The sequence below is a fragment of the Eufriesea mexicana genome, unplaced genomic scaffold (assembly GCF_001483705.2).
Source record: "Eufriesea mexicana isolate 0111107269 unplaced genomic scaffold, ASM148370v2 scaffold47447484, whole genome shotgun sequence".
Taxonomy (NCBI): Eukaryota; Metazoa; Arthropoda; class Insecta; order Hymenoptera; family Apidae; genus Eufriesea; species Eufriesea mexicana.
Genome location: NW_016907864.1, coordinates 155,823 through 172,344, shown reverse-complemented (window position 1 = coordinate 172,344; position 16,522 = coordinate 155,823). Strand labels below are relative to the sequence as shown.

At 49.8% G+C, this 16,522-nt stretch overlaps 1 protein-coding gene and 1 non-coding gene across 2 annotated transcripts; one reads left to right on the top strand and one right to left on the bottom strand.

Moving 5' to 3' along the window:
• Positions 1-1,664: 1,664 nt before the first annotated feature.
• TRNAP-CGG (transfer RNA proline (anticodon CGG)) lies at positions 1,665-1,736 on the bottom strand. Its single transcript has one exon. It is a non-coding gene; the product is annotated as a tRNA-Pro (tRNA).
• Positions 1,737-5,288: 3,552 nt separating this feature from the next.
• Positions 5,289-15,276, top strand: LOC108551532 (knirps-related protein). The gene is made up of 3 exons (XM_017905773.1): positions 5,289-5,383; positions 10,533-10,610; positions 14,086-15,276. The coding sequence occupies exons 2-3, from the start codon at positions 10,533-10,535 to the stop codon at positions 15,274-15,276; spliced, it is 1,269 nt and encodes a 422-aa protein (XP_017761262.1). The 5' UTR covers positions 5,289-5,383.
• The last annotated feature ends 1,246 nt before the right edge of the window (positions 15,277-16,522 follow it).

Here is a 16,522-nt window from a genome sequence, read left to right as displayed (position 1 = left end):
ACGCAGATATAAGTATCAAAATTTTGGAAGAATATCAAAATTGTAGGAAGAAAAATATCGTTGAAAGTGGATGGAAAATAAAATAGTAATCTGAATATCGTCCGTCCGGTACTTTGGATTTAACTATTTGGGGCACGCTGGGGTTAAAAGTGTCCCACCTTTCTGATGCACTGTAATGCAAATAAGGTGGGATATATTTAGTCCCACCTCGAAAGCACCTTTGGTAACACCTTCGACAAATGTTATAAATGTATTCGCTTGTGTTGGCAACATTCAACATGGGACGGTGGAACTACTTGAGTCCCACCCTGTAACAACAAATTCGATTAAATTATTATTATTTTTATGTTTTTACATTACGCTACCCCTTTATTAGTAAAAATATACCAATTTTGTTTAATTTAAAATGCGATAAAATTTCTGTGCAATCTATTTTATCATCTGAAATCCTGTGCCGCAAAAGAGTTATCGGGGATGACGGACCTCGATGATTTTAGAACTCGCGTCATCGCTAACGGACCTGCTATCCGTCCGCGATGATCCGGCAGAAGGCCAGCCTTCTCTCGGTCGCGGAATCCCGACGTGGACGGTAATTTTTCTCGAATCGACTTCAAGGATTTTCGAGCTTCTCGCTCGGGGCCATTTTTCCCTTTCCTCCGCGCGGAGAATGGTAATCTCGAAAAATACGCGGCATTTCGTAAGGAATAAAAATGAATCGGACTGTGCGAGTTGCGTGATTGCTCGAAAGTCGCGTGAATTATTAGAATTATTAGATTTATTAGAAAGGGTTTCGGTGGGAAGGACGGAGTAGTACGCGCGCTAATGTTCGTGGAAGAAATTGAGCTGGAAACAGGTTTCAAAAGACATTATCGAATTGCATCGAGGGTGTTAGAAACAAGAAAGTGACTTGCGAATTTGATTAAATAAAATTGATGCATTCGCTCATTTACGGGAGTAATTTTACGATAATCACCCGCGACTCTCGACTTTGATGCATTAATTTGTGAGAAAAATCGATGTAATAGCATTGGAAAGCATTGTCAAGATTAATATATGCTGGAATTGGAAGATCATGAAAGTGGGACGTCAAAGTTGTAAGACGCCTTTGTGAACGTGCTTCCGTATTATCCCGCGATAAAAATTCACTCGATTTCGCTTCGAAACGCGAAGATTAATTGCCCGCGACGAGCCTGTCGAAAAATTCCCAGCGTATCCCGAATTTAAATTCCACGCCACGAGTGTCCCGTTAAGCGCTTAAAATTCCTAAAAACCTCCATATTTCATACGAAAGATAACCACCTCGGTAATAAGATCGACGCCCGTGTCGTGCACCTTCCTCCGATCCGTGAAATCCGTCTATAAAAGCAAACCATACCTACGCTTGCACCAAAACGCGAGTACAAAAATACGCGTCGAAACGAATTTGGCACAGCTGCGAGTACACGGTAAAAGAATGGCGAAAAGAAAAGATTCGACCACCTAGAGAACCCTGAACGGGAAAAAGAAAACGTACACGCGCAGCGAGAGCGCGCGCGTAAATGCGCGACGTTTTGGTAGCCTAACCGCAGCGTACGCGTCACGCACGCTCGACGGAGTTTGAAATCGCGCGGCGTGAAAGTGTTGTACGCGCGCGTTGGTAAAAAGTAAAAGTAAAGAAATTCCACGGGCTCGTCCGGGATTTGAACCCGGGACCTTTCGCACCCGAAGCGAAAATCATACCCCTAGACCAACGAGCCGACTTGTCAGTTTTTTTCTTAACCGCGGAGAAAAGTGCAAGATTAGCATACGTAATAACTCGCGTATCGCGATCGATCGATTAGGCTAATTCATGGCACGCGCGAACGGGACCCGTGACACACGCGCGGAACGAGCGATCGATATCGAGACGGACAAACGTCGAATCTCGCGAGGATACGCGTCTATCTCGGATCGTCGATTAGTCAATGGCGAGGGAATGCAATGGCGGGAAAAAATGACGGCGGCACGACGCGGAGGGAAAAGAAACGACACGCGCGTTCCAGCGGCTCGTTTGCCTAATTGATCGGCTGCGGACGTATCGATCTAGACGTCTCGATTTTTTGCCACACCGTGGAGAATTCCGCGCTACCCTGGGAAGAGGGACACGGATTGTCCAGTGGATGAAAGAAAAAGCGTTAATTAGCTCGTTTGAATGGGGGCCGGGAGGACGCGAGATTCCCCGAGTTGATGCACGTGGCGCCACCTGTGGTACAAACGCTGCATTCGTGATTAGCATTGCGTGTTGCCTTCGTCCCCGCAATTGCCCTGCCAGCAAGAAGATAATCCTCCGCTTCGATCTCTCGCAACTTTGTTGCGAAAAGGTCAGAAAGTGCGTGATTGCTTTTCATCGCTGCAACGTAATTACGGTCGCGTCAAAGTTGACGAGGTAGAAACTCTACGCGTTTTTACTAGACCCGCTAGATGCCGCGAACCGCGTGCGTTTAATTCTCGGCTTGCGAGGATCCACGATTCTACCGGAAGTAAACGTTCTCCGCGCCGAAGAAGAAAATCCTAAACCGTTTACATTCATTTTTCTATTTTTCTCCATCGTGAAACGACAACGTGAACGGAGTACGTGACGGAAGGGTTTCGCGGTTGAAGAAATGGCGGAAATTTCCGATGGTGGTTGACCGTGGCTGACAAAGGACGACCGTGGAGGAAAAAATGGAAAGAAAAAGGGAAAAAGACGCTGTTCCGGTCGCTTTTTAGTTTATTGTTGCATCGGATCGTAGGGCATTTTTTAACGACTACGGGTCACGTCTGTCGACCGACGGGCGACACTTTGCGCTCATAAAGATTAGCGAACGGTCCGTCGTAAAAAGGCGAGCGCGGCAACGAAAATTCGTCGGAATTTTTGGCACAGTTTTTATAACGGTGCGTTTTTACGGTGCCAATGCGAGGCAGTGTGGAGTGTGTTTAATTAGAGCTAAGCTCGATCGTAAAAGGCCTAGGGACCGATTAAGAGATTCCATGTCCGCCATCATCGCTTTACAACCTTCTTGTCCTTTCCCTCGCGAGACACAATAACGTTCGGCTATTGTTCCGCATTGACCTACGACTGCGACGCGATGGCCGTCCGCCGGAGTCCTTGGAACATCTCTATTCACGGTAAAGCAGCTCGCTTTCCTAGAAATCCCCCGAATTTTCCTGGAAATAAAGGTGAAGCACGGTACCACCTACAATTGCCGTGGCAGCGTTCACAAAAAGGGGAGCAACTCGCGCGTACCTCCCGCAGGCACTCTTGATTAAACTTTCATCCGCCATAAATAGTGGTCTTACGAGTGTTTTGCAAAGCGTTCGAACGCTCGCTGCGAGCGTTAATCTCGCCGGCGTTTCCATGCGATTTTAATATCCCGGGGAGGAAAATAGAAAACGATACGCGGCGTTATCGCTTGGAAAATGCCCACGAGGTCGTTCTAATCATCGTCCCCGATAACGATAACGATCCTTGCCCTTGGATCCTTACGCGAGTGCCTAATTACTCCCCAGGCGACACTGACCTACGATTGTTCCGGTGAAAACGGGCATTTTCGAAACGCCGTTTTTCAATGTCTCGGTTACGCAAGCGGCCGTTAATTCGTGGAATTAAAATGGAGGGAACGAAAGAGCGACGCGGAATGCGCGATACGGGCGTCCATGGATCGCCATACATCGCTAACACGCGAACCCAAAAGGTGTTATCGATCATTACGATCTCTATGATCTACGAGCCGCCGTGGTTGGATCTCCAAGGACGCGTGCAACGAGAATCGCGTTGCTCGCGTACGGGGTATCGCTTTTAAACTAAATTTAGCTACGATCCGCGCTATGAGCAATCGCGAATCGCTACCTGGTATCTCGAGCGTGGAAAAAAAAAGAAGGAAGAGATAGAAAAGGAGAAAGAAACTTTACCAGGGGCAATATAAAGATGCAAGGTTAACCCGCAATTAAGTTCGTTTCTTTTCCACCTTCGAAATCCTGCTTTCGAAGATGGAGTTTACGACAGCGTTTCCGCCATATCTCGTGCTTCTCTCTTTCTCGCCGGCAATCTCGGTAAATAAATAAAAGTGACTCGCGAGCGAACAAAAAGGATATATTCGATCTTGAACGATCTTACATAACCGATTATCGACATCTCTCTCTCTCTCTCTCTCTCTCTCGAAGCCTAACCGCGAGTGTAAAAATAATCCTGAGCATTAAAATTCCCAGCGTAACTCGCGTTATTAGTACCCTTCACCGCGATCCAATGGGGTCTACATTGAACACGGGGAGAGAGAAATTTAGCGGAACCGCTGGAAACAAAGTTGATTCGAAGGGAGTGGTGTTCCACTGGCGCACTAGCGCCCCACCAACGAGACGCAAGGTGGACGCTAAGGGAAGAAAAGGTGTCGGGGAGAGCGCAGGATCGTTATCGATACCGTCAGCCTCGGTGTGCAAAGCCGTGTATACGTCGTGGGTCCAGCGGCTCTCCGAGAGGGTAGGAGGTCCGAGCAAAGGAGGAGAAAGAGAGGCGAAGAGAGGGTAGAGCAGTGAAGCCCCTCCCTTGTGCCCCCTCCCCGTGGGCCGAGAGGATCCCTCCGGTCGTCCAGCAGGACCCCCCACCAAAGGTACGAGAGGACCCGCGGCCCACCTGTGCCGCGGATGGACCCTGCACGCTTCTCTGCTGATCCGACGCACAGTGTGCCCATAAGGCCCATTCGAAGTATACTTACGAGAGCGCACGAGCCTAGCCAGCGAACGAACGAACGAGCGGCCGACCGATCGAGCGAACGAAGTGGGACCGCAGAAAATAATTGGAGGTGGGGGCTGATTCAAGAATCGACGTGGACACCCTCGCCTTCCAAAGTCATTCACCTAACGGTCATCGCCGCGTCAAGAATCTTCTTCTTGTTCTTCTTCTTCTCCTCCTGCTGTTGCCACCTCTTCCGTTATCCGGCCCGGTCCACGGCTACATCGTGGCGTGTCCTTTTTTAACGATCACATCCAAAGGACGGACACTCGCATGTCATCGTACTCGGACGATTGTTTGTATTTTCCATCCAAGATCCTGGGAACTTGTTCGTCCAGGTGACGTTTCGCGGAGTCTGTCGTTGGTCCCGGGAATCGATGCGAGAAAGATCGAGGAGAGATCGGTACAGTGACAACGATCAGCGTTTGGTGTTTTCTACGAGAGGACCGAGTGAGTTTGACAGTGAACTGAAGGAGATACCCGACGCTTCGAGTGACTTCGCGGCAGTGAGGCGAATTTGTTTTCGATTCGTCGAAAGGATTCGCGACCCGTGGTGATGACAAAGTGTCGGATGCTGCACGGTGCCTGAGGAAAGGATCGTCCCGCGGGCCTGTCGTCGACGAGTCTCGCGCAGCGTTAATCGTCCCCACGTTCAAGGTATGTGTGATCAGGTTGATCGCGAAAGGCGATCGGTTCGAGCTCGGAGCAGCGATTCCCGAATCTGACAACTGGCAATTACGCGTTTCCTCATCGCGTTTCGTTCGAATGGTATCGCGCTGTCGCTGCACGCTAATAACAACGCTCGGTCCTGCTGTCCGATCTTCGCTCGCTTCGTATCATCCTCGCTGTTTCGCGGAGCATTCGTCGGGTTTAGAAACGAATCGGTTGGTACGCCTACGAGCCGAGCAGACGAAGCCGAAGGACGCGGTGCGTTTCGTAATTCGAGCGCGTGCTGTCGGCCGATTTCTTTGTCTTTGGTCGCGACACCGAGCGAAAACCGTTCCACGGGAAATCCTCCACGATTCACCGACGATCAGAGCTCGACTATGTTTCTCCGAAAGCCTACGGGCATCGTGATTAGGCTAATTATTCGATTCATTAGACACGCTGCTGCAAAGGAGATCGTATCGACAACCATTTCGACGACGCGCAGCGAGCCAGGATATTCCCATTGTTGCACGGTGAAGGATAAAACTCGGCTTTTGACACGTGTCGTTTGGAAATATTCCAAAACGAGGTTACGTTATGGCCAGGCGATAGATTCGACGGCGATATACGCGCAACGAGATCGAGGACTGAGTTACGTGCATTGCGTCGCGTTCCTGGCCGAGCATATTTGACGGCGATACAATAGAGTACGTACGGTGCATTGCGCGATAGTTTGATAGGAATCTGAGCGAACTGGCTATCGAAGTGCGATAGAATAATAGCATCGGAAACAAACGGCGGGGTCCACGTTGCATCGCGCGAAGGCCGATCGCCGGAGCACGCGTTGCGGAACGGCGTTTCGTTTCGAAAGACCGGAAGTCACTCTCTGCAAACTGGATCGCGCGCCGCTCGGCGAAGATGAAGTCGAAAGACGGCGAACGGATGGGACTCGAAACTGGTAATCGATTTTCCAAGCAGATTTCCTCCACTGTCTAACGCGCCAAGTGTCACGAAAACGACCGCTACTTTTTATTACGAATTGTCCCCGATAATTACAGCTTAGAGCAACGAGCAGTAAAAAACTGACCTGTCCGTGGCCCACCCTGACTTTGGCATAGTTTAGTGCTCAGAGAAAATGAACAGACCGAGCCATTTTTCACCAATAAAAAGCGGAATAACGGTTCCCGAAATCCCAAACTTGCCCTACGAACGAGCACCTTTTTCGTCTTTCTTTCTCCCTTTCTTCCTTTTTTTTTCTTTTTTTTTTTTTCTTTTATGGTGTAGCTTAAAATGTAGCTTAAAAATCGGCAAGCGTAAAGCGGAAGCGCGGAGGAAGAGGGTGGGAAAAATTGGTGAGCACGGGGGCGCGCGAGGATGACCGGGGTCGTAAAGCGTGATCCATAGTCGTGGTCTGGAAAACGGAACTAAACTCATTTCCGCAGGCATGCGCCGTGGGAAAAAGGAAAATTCTACGGCCGTGCTAGACGACGTGCCGCGACGAAAGTAACGAGGCGTCGGTCATTTAAAATAGTTCCGCTAAAACGGCCGTGCGACGACTTTCACGCGCATGTAAATGAAGAAAAAATCCACCGATTCCGAAGAAACCTAGCCACGCGTCCGGACGCGCCACGGTGTGTCGTGGTGTAATTAATGCTCGAAACGGCGTGGACGGTGACTGGTCGCTTTTAGCGAAATCCTCGAGCGAGCCTCGCGCGTGTGTGCCAGAGTGGCACAAAGCGGAAGAGCAGCGCGCTAGGTGTTTTTTTATCGAGAAGGTCAGCTCTAGAAAGGAGGACAATCGCCGTGGTGGCAGGGACTCGGATCTCGATCCCTTTGAACGCTCGAGCGTGCCAGGCCGGCGGTTGCACCTTCTCGTTCCTTCCGCTGTCTTTTTCCGTGGAATCGAACGATGATCGGCTGTTTGCCATTGGCGGCAGCCGGCTCGGGGATCGCGACTGAAAGTTACGAGCCGCGGCACTCTCGTCGCGATTCTCACGGCTTCGATCGAGATCTCGTTGCCCCGTGGCGATCCGCGATGATCTTGAGGACGGCGATCGTTACGCCGCGCCGAGAGCGGCTGGCGCGCGGCCGATCCTCGAAATTCCACTGGATAGGCCGCGTCGTACGCGTGACACCCGGTAACGACCGCTGTGAACTTTCTCTACCTCGTAATTCACTTTTTCCCGCGAATAATAGAGGACGCTTTCCGTTATCAATCTCCGCGTTTACTCGAAATAATTAACGCTCGGGCATCGCGTCGTATTAGGCCATTAGCGACCGAGGCACGGCCATTTCGTTAAGTAACTTCTAAACAGGATCTATCGACGCAAATGCGAGGCCGGCTTAATTAATCAACAGTTTTATTGTACACGCGGATAGGCAATAATTAAAAGTCATTTGTTAGGGGAACGCTAAATCATCTATCATTCTTTTCTCATTCGTCGCGTATATTCTATTAAGCCCGCAAGCCCCGAGTATCGGTAAGCCGCGTCCGTTGCGACACGCGAGCACCAACAATATGGCTTAAACGTTGCAACTCGCATCCACGCGAAACGCTCGAGTATGCAGGCACCCCCTGAATGGCTTACCGGATGCACACCTGCAATCAGTGCAGGTTGCGATAGCTCGGGCGCATCGTCGAGCGTTAGAGGCACTCGAGGACCGTGCAGACGATCGGTAATTAATAGTACAGAACGATTCGACTCTGGCCGAGCCCAATAGCGACAGATACCTCCCCTCTTCAAATATCAACCGAGCCTAGAGGCTACGTTTAACGAGAACGCGTCGTCATTTAAATTCAATTAACCGACCATCTGTTACTCCTTTATCTATTTTTCACCTCCTCTATCTATCTCTCTCTCTCTCTCTCTCTCTTCGTCCTCCCTGCATCTGTCGCCATTGTGCCCGATCGATTTCGCGAGGGCAACCGTCGAGGTCCAGCAAGCAAACCGCGACGATTGCCTCACGTGGGTAGGCCAGTTTTTCCGTTCGATTCGAAAATGCTCTGTAGCAATACTGTTAGCACGAACCCGTGAAAAGATCGTTCTCTCTTTCGTCCACTCCCTCGTCGTCGTCGTCTCTCGTTTTCGAAATAGAAACCGATCGCGCTTCGCCGAAACCGATCCTCTTACCGAACGTGTCCGCGAGCCGGCTAATTTATCCAACGAGACGCGTATAAATCCCGGGGAACGCGTTTACGAAAGTCGAGGATCCCGGCGAGGTACGCGCGGCTCGTAGCTAAACAGAAAAGAATCGAACGCGGAATTAAAGGTATGCGTAGGCACGTCGAGGCGTCGAGCGTCCGCGAATGAGAAGTGTCAACGACTGTGGGGTGTAGGTCAGGAAAGAGAGACTCCGTTGATCAAACAATCGATGTCTCTTCCATTAGCTGAGATTTACTTTCCCATTTAGCGACAGTCTGTCATGTATGAAAGTCGCCGCAGGTGACACGGCGCGAGGTACCCTCGGGCTACGTATGTGGGTCACTGGCTATTGTCCCATATTCCTTCCACACTTTGGCTTCGCTGTGATTCGGAATGCAGGCACGCGCGTTGCAAAATAGGAACCATAGCCAAAAGAAAAAAAAGAAAGAAAATAAAGAGGAAGAGAAAAAGTGACAACGAAGCACTCGATCGTGAATAAACGAAAACGATTCGGATATTGGAACAGTCGTCCAAGGTATCATGCAAATGCCTCGCGAACTATGAACGGCTTCGTTGTAATTCGGAATACAGGGACGGCGTCGCAAAATAGGAACCATAGCCAAAAATGTAAGAACGAAAATAAAGAAAAAGAGAAAAATTAACGATGAAATATTCAATCGCGAATAGAGGCAAACGATTCGGATATTGGAACAGTCGTGCAAGGTATTATACAAATATCTCACGATCTACGAACGGTATCGTAGTAATTCGGAATACAGGGACGGTCGTCGCAAAATAGGAATCACAGACAAGAAAAAAGAAAGAAAATAAAGAGAAAGAGGAAAATTAACAATGAAATATTCAATCGCGAATAGGGACAAACGATTCAAATATTGCAACAGTCGTGGAGGCTATTATACAAATATCTCACGATTTACGACCGACATCGTAGTAATTCGGAATACAGGGACGGTCGTCGCAAAATAGGAACCATATCCAAAAAAAAAAGAAAGAAAATAAAGAGAAAGAGGAAAATTAACAATGAAATATTCAATCGCGAATAGGGACAAACGATTCAAATATTGCAACAGTCGTGCAAGGTATTATACAAATATCTCACGATCTACGAACGGTATCGTAGTAATTCGGAATACAGGGACGGTCGTCGCAAAATAGGAACCATATCCAAAAAAAAAAGAAAGAAAATAAAGAGAAAGAGGAAAATTAACGATGAAATATTCAATCGCGAATAGAGGCAAACGATTCGAATATTGGAACAGTCGTGCAGGGTATTATAGAAATATCTCGCGATCTATGAACGGCATCGTAATAATTCGGAATGCAGGGACGGCCATTCCAAAATAGGAACCACGGACGAAAAAGAAAAGAAAAATAAAGAGGAAGAGGAAAAGTAAGGACGAAATATTCAATCGCGAATAGAGACAAGCGATTCGGATATTGGAACAGTCGTCGAAGGTATTATGCAAATGTCTAGCGATCTACGAACGGGACAAAGTAGAGAGAATAGAGTCGGCGAGGTGTGAAAACGAGACCGCGGGGCCGCAATCTGTTTTCTGGACGAGCGGCCAAAGAAGGCGAAAGGAGCTGGACGATGGAAAGAGAGAAGGAGCAAGTGCAGGAGGGTTTTCCGCTCGTTGAACGTAACACGCACCGCTTTGCCACGATCCAGCGATTCGCGCGTACCGCGCAGCGCAAACCGGCCGATTGCGCAACGAGCCTCTTCTCTTTCCCAATCGCGCGATCGCTCGTGGGCGCGCGATAAGGCTCGCATCGTGATTTCGTGGAACGCTTTGAAATATACGCGAGCGCGTTACGCGACCGGCGACATCGATTTTGTTTTCCCTTGGTTTCGTCATTCACCGTAACGGAAGCCCGCAATCGGCCGAGCAGTTACGAGCCCTCCGTGGAACGCCTTCGTATCGGCCTGGAAATCGGCCGCGAGCTCTCCTATTCGACGAAACGAATTCAAGGAAGCCATTATCTCTCTGTTGCAGATGAACCAACAGTGCAAGGTGTGCGGCGAACCCGCGGCAGGCTTCCACTTTGGCGCGTTCACCTGCGAGGGCTGCAAGGTGAGTCTTCATGGATCATTTCGACGATACGAACGGGGCTCCATGGGAAACTTCCATGGTCGAGATAGCGATCGAGTAATAATTCGAATAGTAATTCGAAAGCAATGGCGATTCGATCGCAATAAGTTTCGCTGTTGATGGTTCCTTCGGGCTCTTTCGACGGTTTATCGCGGGAGAGATCGCGATGGAAAAACAACGGAATGTGGAGCTGGACTCAAAGAACCCGCGAGTTTTCCAGCCAGCTCCTTTTTTTCCCCCCGCTTTTTTCCCTTTCGTGCCGTTCGCGGCGATCTTTTCCGCAGTTTCGCAAAGCTGAGAAACGTTGATCGCTTTCACGAGCCGCTTCGTGGCCGAGGTTAAACGTTTGACTAGGCATGCGTGTCAACCCGGCCCCCCCGAAAGTAACTACGGCCATGTTTCGCGAACCGAATTTCTAGTCAAAGGGTCGATCTGAATCAAAATGACACGCGCAATGATCGAGGAGAAGATTCCTGATACAAATGGCAAATTTAGAGAGGCGCTGACACTACGTGGAATTAAATTTGTTCGTATTGTACTTGGTTTTCGAGAAAAAGTCTTTGAATATTTCAGGGGTAATTGTGAACTCGATTATGTCCTAACTTAATGGATCTTCGCGTTTACTCATATCTTTAATTATACTCGTATTTACCATAATAGATAGTCGAGAATACGTAATGGGAGAGAACGTTTACGCACGAAAAATTTAATAACGGAATATTAACCTCTTGAATTATAAATCGGCATCAAAATTAAAAATTACCTATAATATTTCAATATTAAGAGATCCTTCAAAATATTATTCTGCGATTATGACCCATTTTCGATATAGAATCGCCATCTTTCTGTTTGCACCTCTACCTGTAGCACACCTCATGGGGGAATATTAAGACGTTTAATGGGGAATAAAATTGACAATATACATAAAACACGAGGTAGTGATCGGCACTCTAGTAAGAACACGTGTAAGAGAATATTTATGTACGAAAAATTTAATAATGGAATATTAACCCCTGCTATAAGGCGACTCATACTCGTATCAAAAATATAAATGCATAATATTGCAATATCAAAAAATCGTGCAAAATATTATTCTGCGATTATGATCCATTTTCTACATAGAATGGCCGTCTTCCTATTTGCACCTCTACCTATAGGACACCTCGTGAAGGAATATTAAGACGTTTAATGGGGAATAAAATTGACAATATACGTAAAACACGAGGTGGTGATCGGTACATACAAAAATACAAATAATGCATAATATTTCAATATTAAAAAATCGTGCAAAATATTATCCTGTAATTACGACCTATTTTCGATATAAAATCGCCATCTTTCTAATTGCACCTCCACCTGTAGTACTATTAAGACGTTTAATGGGTAATAAAATTGACAAGATACGTAAAACAGAAGGTGATCGGTACTCGAGTAGGAACACGTGCAACGTCTGGAGGGAAAACGAATGCGTGGCACGGTCGAATTTGTACTACACCGCGAGTGGAGCGTAAAAGCAAACGATGCCAGGAGAATAGTAGGCACGGATAGAGGGGGAGAGCTGACATGCTACGATGGGCCTGAAAACGAAAATAACGAAACGAAACAATGTCGAGGTGACGTAATGGTGAACTAGGGCGGAAACAATTGTGGCAGACAAGTGCGAAGCGCCGGAAGCACCGCCTCGAAGCCGCTCCGTGATCCGAGCGAATTGACGAAACGCGCGTGCACGTGCTCGCGCGGCCACAATGTCTGCCGGCGTGTAGATCTGTCCCACGATCGGGTTCGTTCACGGTGAAAACTCGAAGTGCGCGGCTCGCCACGGTCCCTGCCTCCGTACAACCATCAGCAGCCGATACAGCCAGCGATTCGCGGTTTATCGGGCGGCGTAAAAAACGGTGAAAACGGTACAATGGTTCGTTATCGTCGTCCATTGAGAACGAATTTCAACCTCCGTCGTTCCTCTTCTTCTCTTCTTCCCTCGCTTCTTGCTCCTCGCCTTGTTTCCGCGCCGTGAGTCAGGGATACGTTTCTTAGGCCACGAAAGTTCAGCCGTGGCGTAATTAGCCGGTCTATTTATCGGACGGTTTTCGAAAGGAAACCGTAACACTGTGCAAGGTTTGGACGATGAAAAGGCGCGAGTCGGCACTTTGAAGTTTCGAGCCGGTGCCCCGCGTTTGCATAACACGACGCGCGCGCGCCACGCGGAGGGGAAGGGAAGGTAATAACGGTAGCATTTTCTCGATTGTGTCATCGCTTCTGAAGCGACGCGCATATTCTCCTCGCTGTGGTCCCCTCGTCGGGGATAATCCTTGGGTATGGACGAACAAATCTTATCTCGCGCGGAGGACGACGATAATCAAAGTCGAGGAAGAATCGGGGGTCGAGGAGGTTAGCTAGACTATCGGTTGACAAAGACTGGGTATCTAAATTGTCTTGGATACTATCGGAGGAAAAATTCTCAGCTCGTGACAAACACGACATCGGTGAAATACGCGGAGGAGTCGAACGACGAAGAGAACGCTGTGCTATAACTTGGCAGGGACAAGTGGAACACGGTGGCGGGTCGTGGGTCTCGGCAATGCGCGCATCGGGACCACTGGGCCGCAGGAAGAGCTCGTTTTCAGAACAAACGAACCAGAAACGATTAATAATATAGCGTGCGTACGAGGAGAAAAAGCGAAAGTGAACGTGGTGTACACACAGGGGGGGCGGTGTCTCTTTAAAGACTGATCATTAACCGCGAAGGGCGAAATTTCCTATCGGGCTAGACAGGAAACCGTAGGTGTTTCGGGGAGCAATACGCGGCTCGGCACTAAGTGCATACGTTCGAGGTTGACTCGATGTCTGTTGTAAGGAACGGGGCTTTAAATTGCGCGCGTTTCGCAACAGCTTCGCCATGGTTTTTCGCTATCCTTCGCCATGCCGTTTGCCGATCGAAATAGCTGAGCGCGTAATGGATTCCGGTGGAATGAGAGGCATTTTTCGGCGCGCGTAATCGAATCGAAGTGGAACGCGTGTAGATCGGGGAAAAAAGCGCGAGGATATGCGCGAACGAGAGGGGACCGTTCCGCGACTCGCAGAGACGAAAGCCAACTGTGTCGGAATGGTGGAATTGCACCATTTGGGCAATTAGCACGGGCCCAGTAGGCCGCACGCGCCTACACCGGCTGGCTCCCCGCTGTACGACATGAATGAGACAACGAGAGCACGCTATTACCGTCTAACAACATTGCCGTACTCATTATGAGCGACACAATGCCATTGCAGCCGCGGCGGATCTCCCAACGAATCTTTGACCTCTGAATTTGCATTTAAAGAGCATTCTAGATTTTGTCTCCCTTTGTAATCCTCAGCTGAAGCTTGATTCCTTTTGTCGACGTAATTAACGCGAATAAAATTATCATACCGCTTTATTATCGCATTAGCAGTAACGAAATATACCCTTCCCGTGTTTCAGTCCTTCTTCGGAAGATCCTACAACAATCTCAGCAGCATTTCCGAGTGCAAGAACGGCGGTGAGTGCGTGATCAACAAGAAGAACCGAACAGCCTGCAAGGCCTGCCGCCTAAGAAAATGTCTGCTAGTGGGCATGTCGAAATCCGGCTCGCGATACGGCCGCAGGTCTAACTGGTTCAAGATCCACTGTCTGCTGCAGGAACAGCAGCAGCAGCAGCAGCAACAGCAACAGCACTACCAACAGAATCTGCCCAACCAGCCGCTCTCTCAACAACGGAAGCCTATGAGCCCGCCTATCGGGATCCACGCGGGTCAACGAAAGGACGATGTCCTGATGCTCGGCTTGGACGACTACAAGAACTCCACCTCGCCCAGTATCAGTTCCCCAGAGTCGCACAACAGCGACAGCTCCGTGGAGATATCCGAGAGAAGAGCAGCCTTCTCGGGACACCCCGGTTTCAGACCGTTGCACTCGCATCTGCAACCCTCCGTGGCTGACCTGTCGGCGCTCAGCAAGGAAATGATGAGTCTCCCTCTGGGTTTTCACCTCGGTGGAATGTCCCTGATCCCACCAGCCTTCCTGCCACCCCCGAGTCTCACCATGTTCTCTCCCTACCATTTGTACGCTACGTCTCACGGAGCTGCCCACCCCCTGGTACCGAACCACTCCTCGAACCTACTCAGACACTCGCCAGTGATCGAGGACGTAACCGGCGCGATGACATCCACCACCACCACTACTACCACCACCACCACCACCATCAGCGTCGATACCAAGGACTCTTGTGGGAATAACAACAACAACAACAACAATAACAACGACAGATACGCTCATAACAACAACGTGCAGACCTCGAGGCAGAGCTCGTCACCGAACGGAGAGGGTGAAACGTATACCAAACGATTCTACCTGGACGCGGTATTGAAGAGTCAACGAACGCGTCCGGAAGGTTCCCCAACGGTGTCGGTGAAGGACCATTCGGAAAGTGGTTCGCCCCTGTGCAGTCCAGGACCGGAACCGGACTGTCCGCCGCCCCAGGACAACCCCATGGACCTGTCCATGAAGTCGGTGGCTACCTCGGTGAGCGACGAAACGGAAGAAGACGAGATCGACATGGAGAGCGTGAGCGATCGAGACAGCCCTCCGCTGAAGAGGAAGTCGGCGCCCATAGATCTCACGACGAGATCCTAGACGGAAGATCGGCTAGCGTTGTATAGGTTAGACGAAGAAATTCACGTACGTTCGCTCGCGGCTCGATCGATCGAGACGTTTGTTCGCGTAGAGACAAACGGGATAATTGGCTCGGAAAGTAGATATCGACGGTCGCGTGATATCGTAATCGATTAAGTTCCCTCTCGTCGGTGAAGAGGGGGGACTGAACGGGGTGCTCGATAGTCGAGCGAGATTCGCAGAACCGTAGATTATCTTCGATTGCGTTCCCGGTGGAGCAGGAATTACCGGATCGGGAGCGATCCTGCTCGCTCGGAGACAAATCATTCGCGACGAATAGGTAAACGCGGTTCGCGCGGGTGCGCGGCTGCAATGCTGCATAAATATCCGCGGCGGCTGGAAGAATGAAGGATTAACGTCTCAATTCCGGGTAATCACGGCGAGGATCGCGAGTCGCCGATCGATGGCTGGTTGCGCAAAAGCCAATCGACTTTAACGAGAGTCCTCCGCTTTAATTAACGAGCGCGCGCTCGTGCGGTAATCGCGTAAGACGGAAAGAGAGGCAGAGGGAGAGACGGAACGGCGGCGCGAGAGAAAAGGAGAGGCAAGGGAAGAGGCGCTGACGCGTTCGCAGAAGCAGGAGAGCAACGCCGGTGCAACCGTGGTGCATCGGTTGATAAACACGTCAAACTGCGGGGTGCACGTGTTCGGAACGTGCGTTACAAACCGGCGTACACGTGTAGAACGTTGCCAACCGCTTTATCTTACAAGCGTTCGACGCCTGCCAATGTAAACGCCTCCGTCGCTGCCGCTCTGCCGCCTCCTCTCTGCTTTTGTCCCGCACCTATTTATACTCTTCCGCGGCTCAAGAATCTCCTTCGAATCGTAATCGCGACGGGAATCCATGACGAGTCCAGCGGACGCGGTCTGCGAGGGAATTTCGGTGAAATTCCTCAGCCTTACACCATGGCCGAGGGGGATCCTGCTCTCGCTGGAACCGCGCGGACGATACTTTTCCAGCCTCCGTGGCCGAGCCTAGGCTGCTCGAACACAGATTTGCTTTTAGTAAGACATTAGGACGCGCGCGATCCGCGCCTGTGCCACTTCCAATGGTGCTGCTTTTCAGTTCCCCAAGGTCCCCGCGTCGGGTCGGTCCCCCGAGGGATCAGCGTTGCACGCGAGACATTTTCGCAGGCCTGACCATGACAATTTCGAAACAACGAAGGATACCGTGTATTCGAAGTTCGCCGGGGATTGGAACGAAATC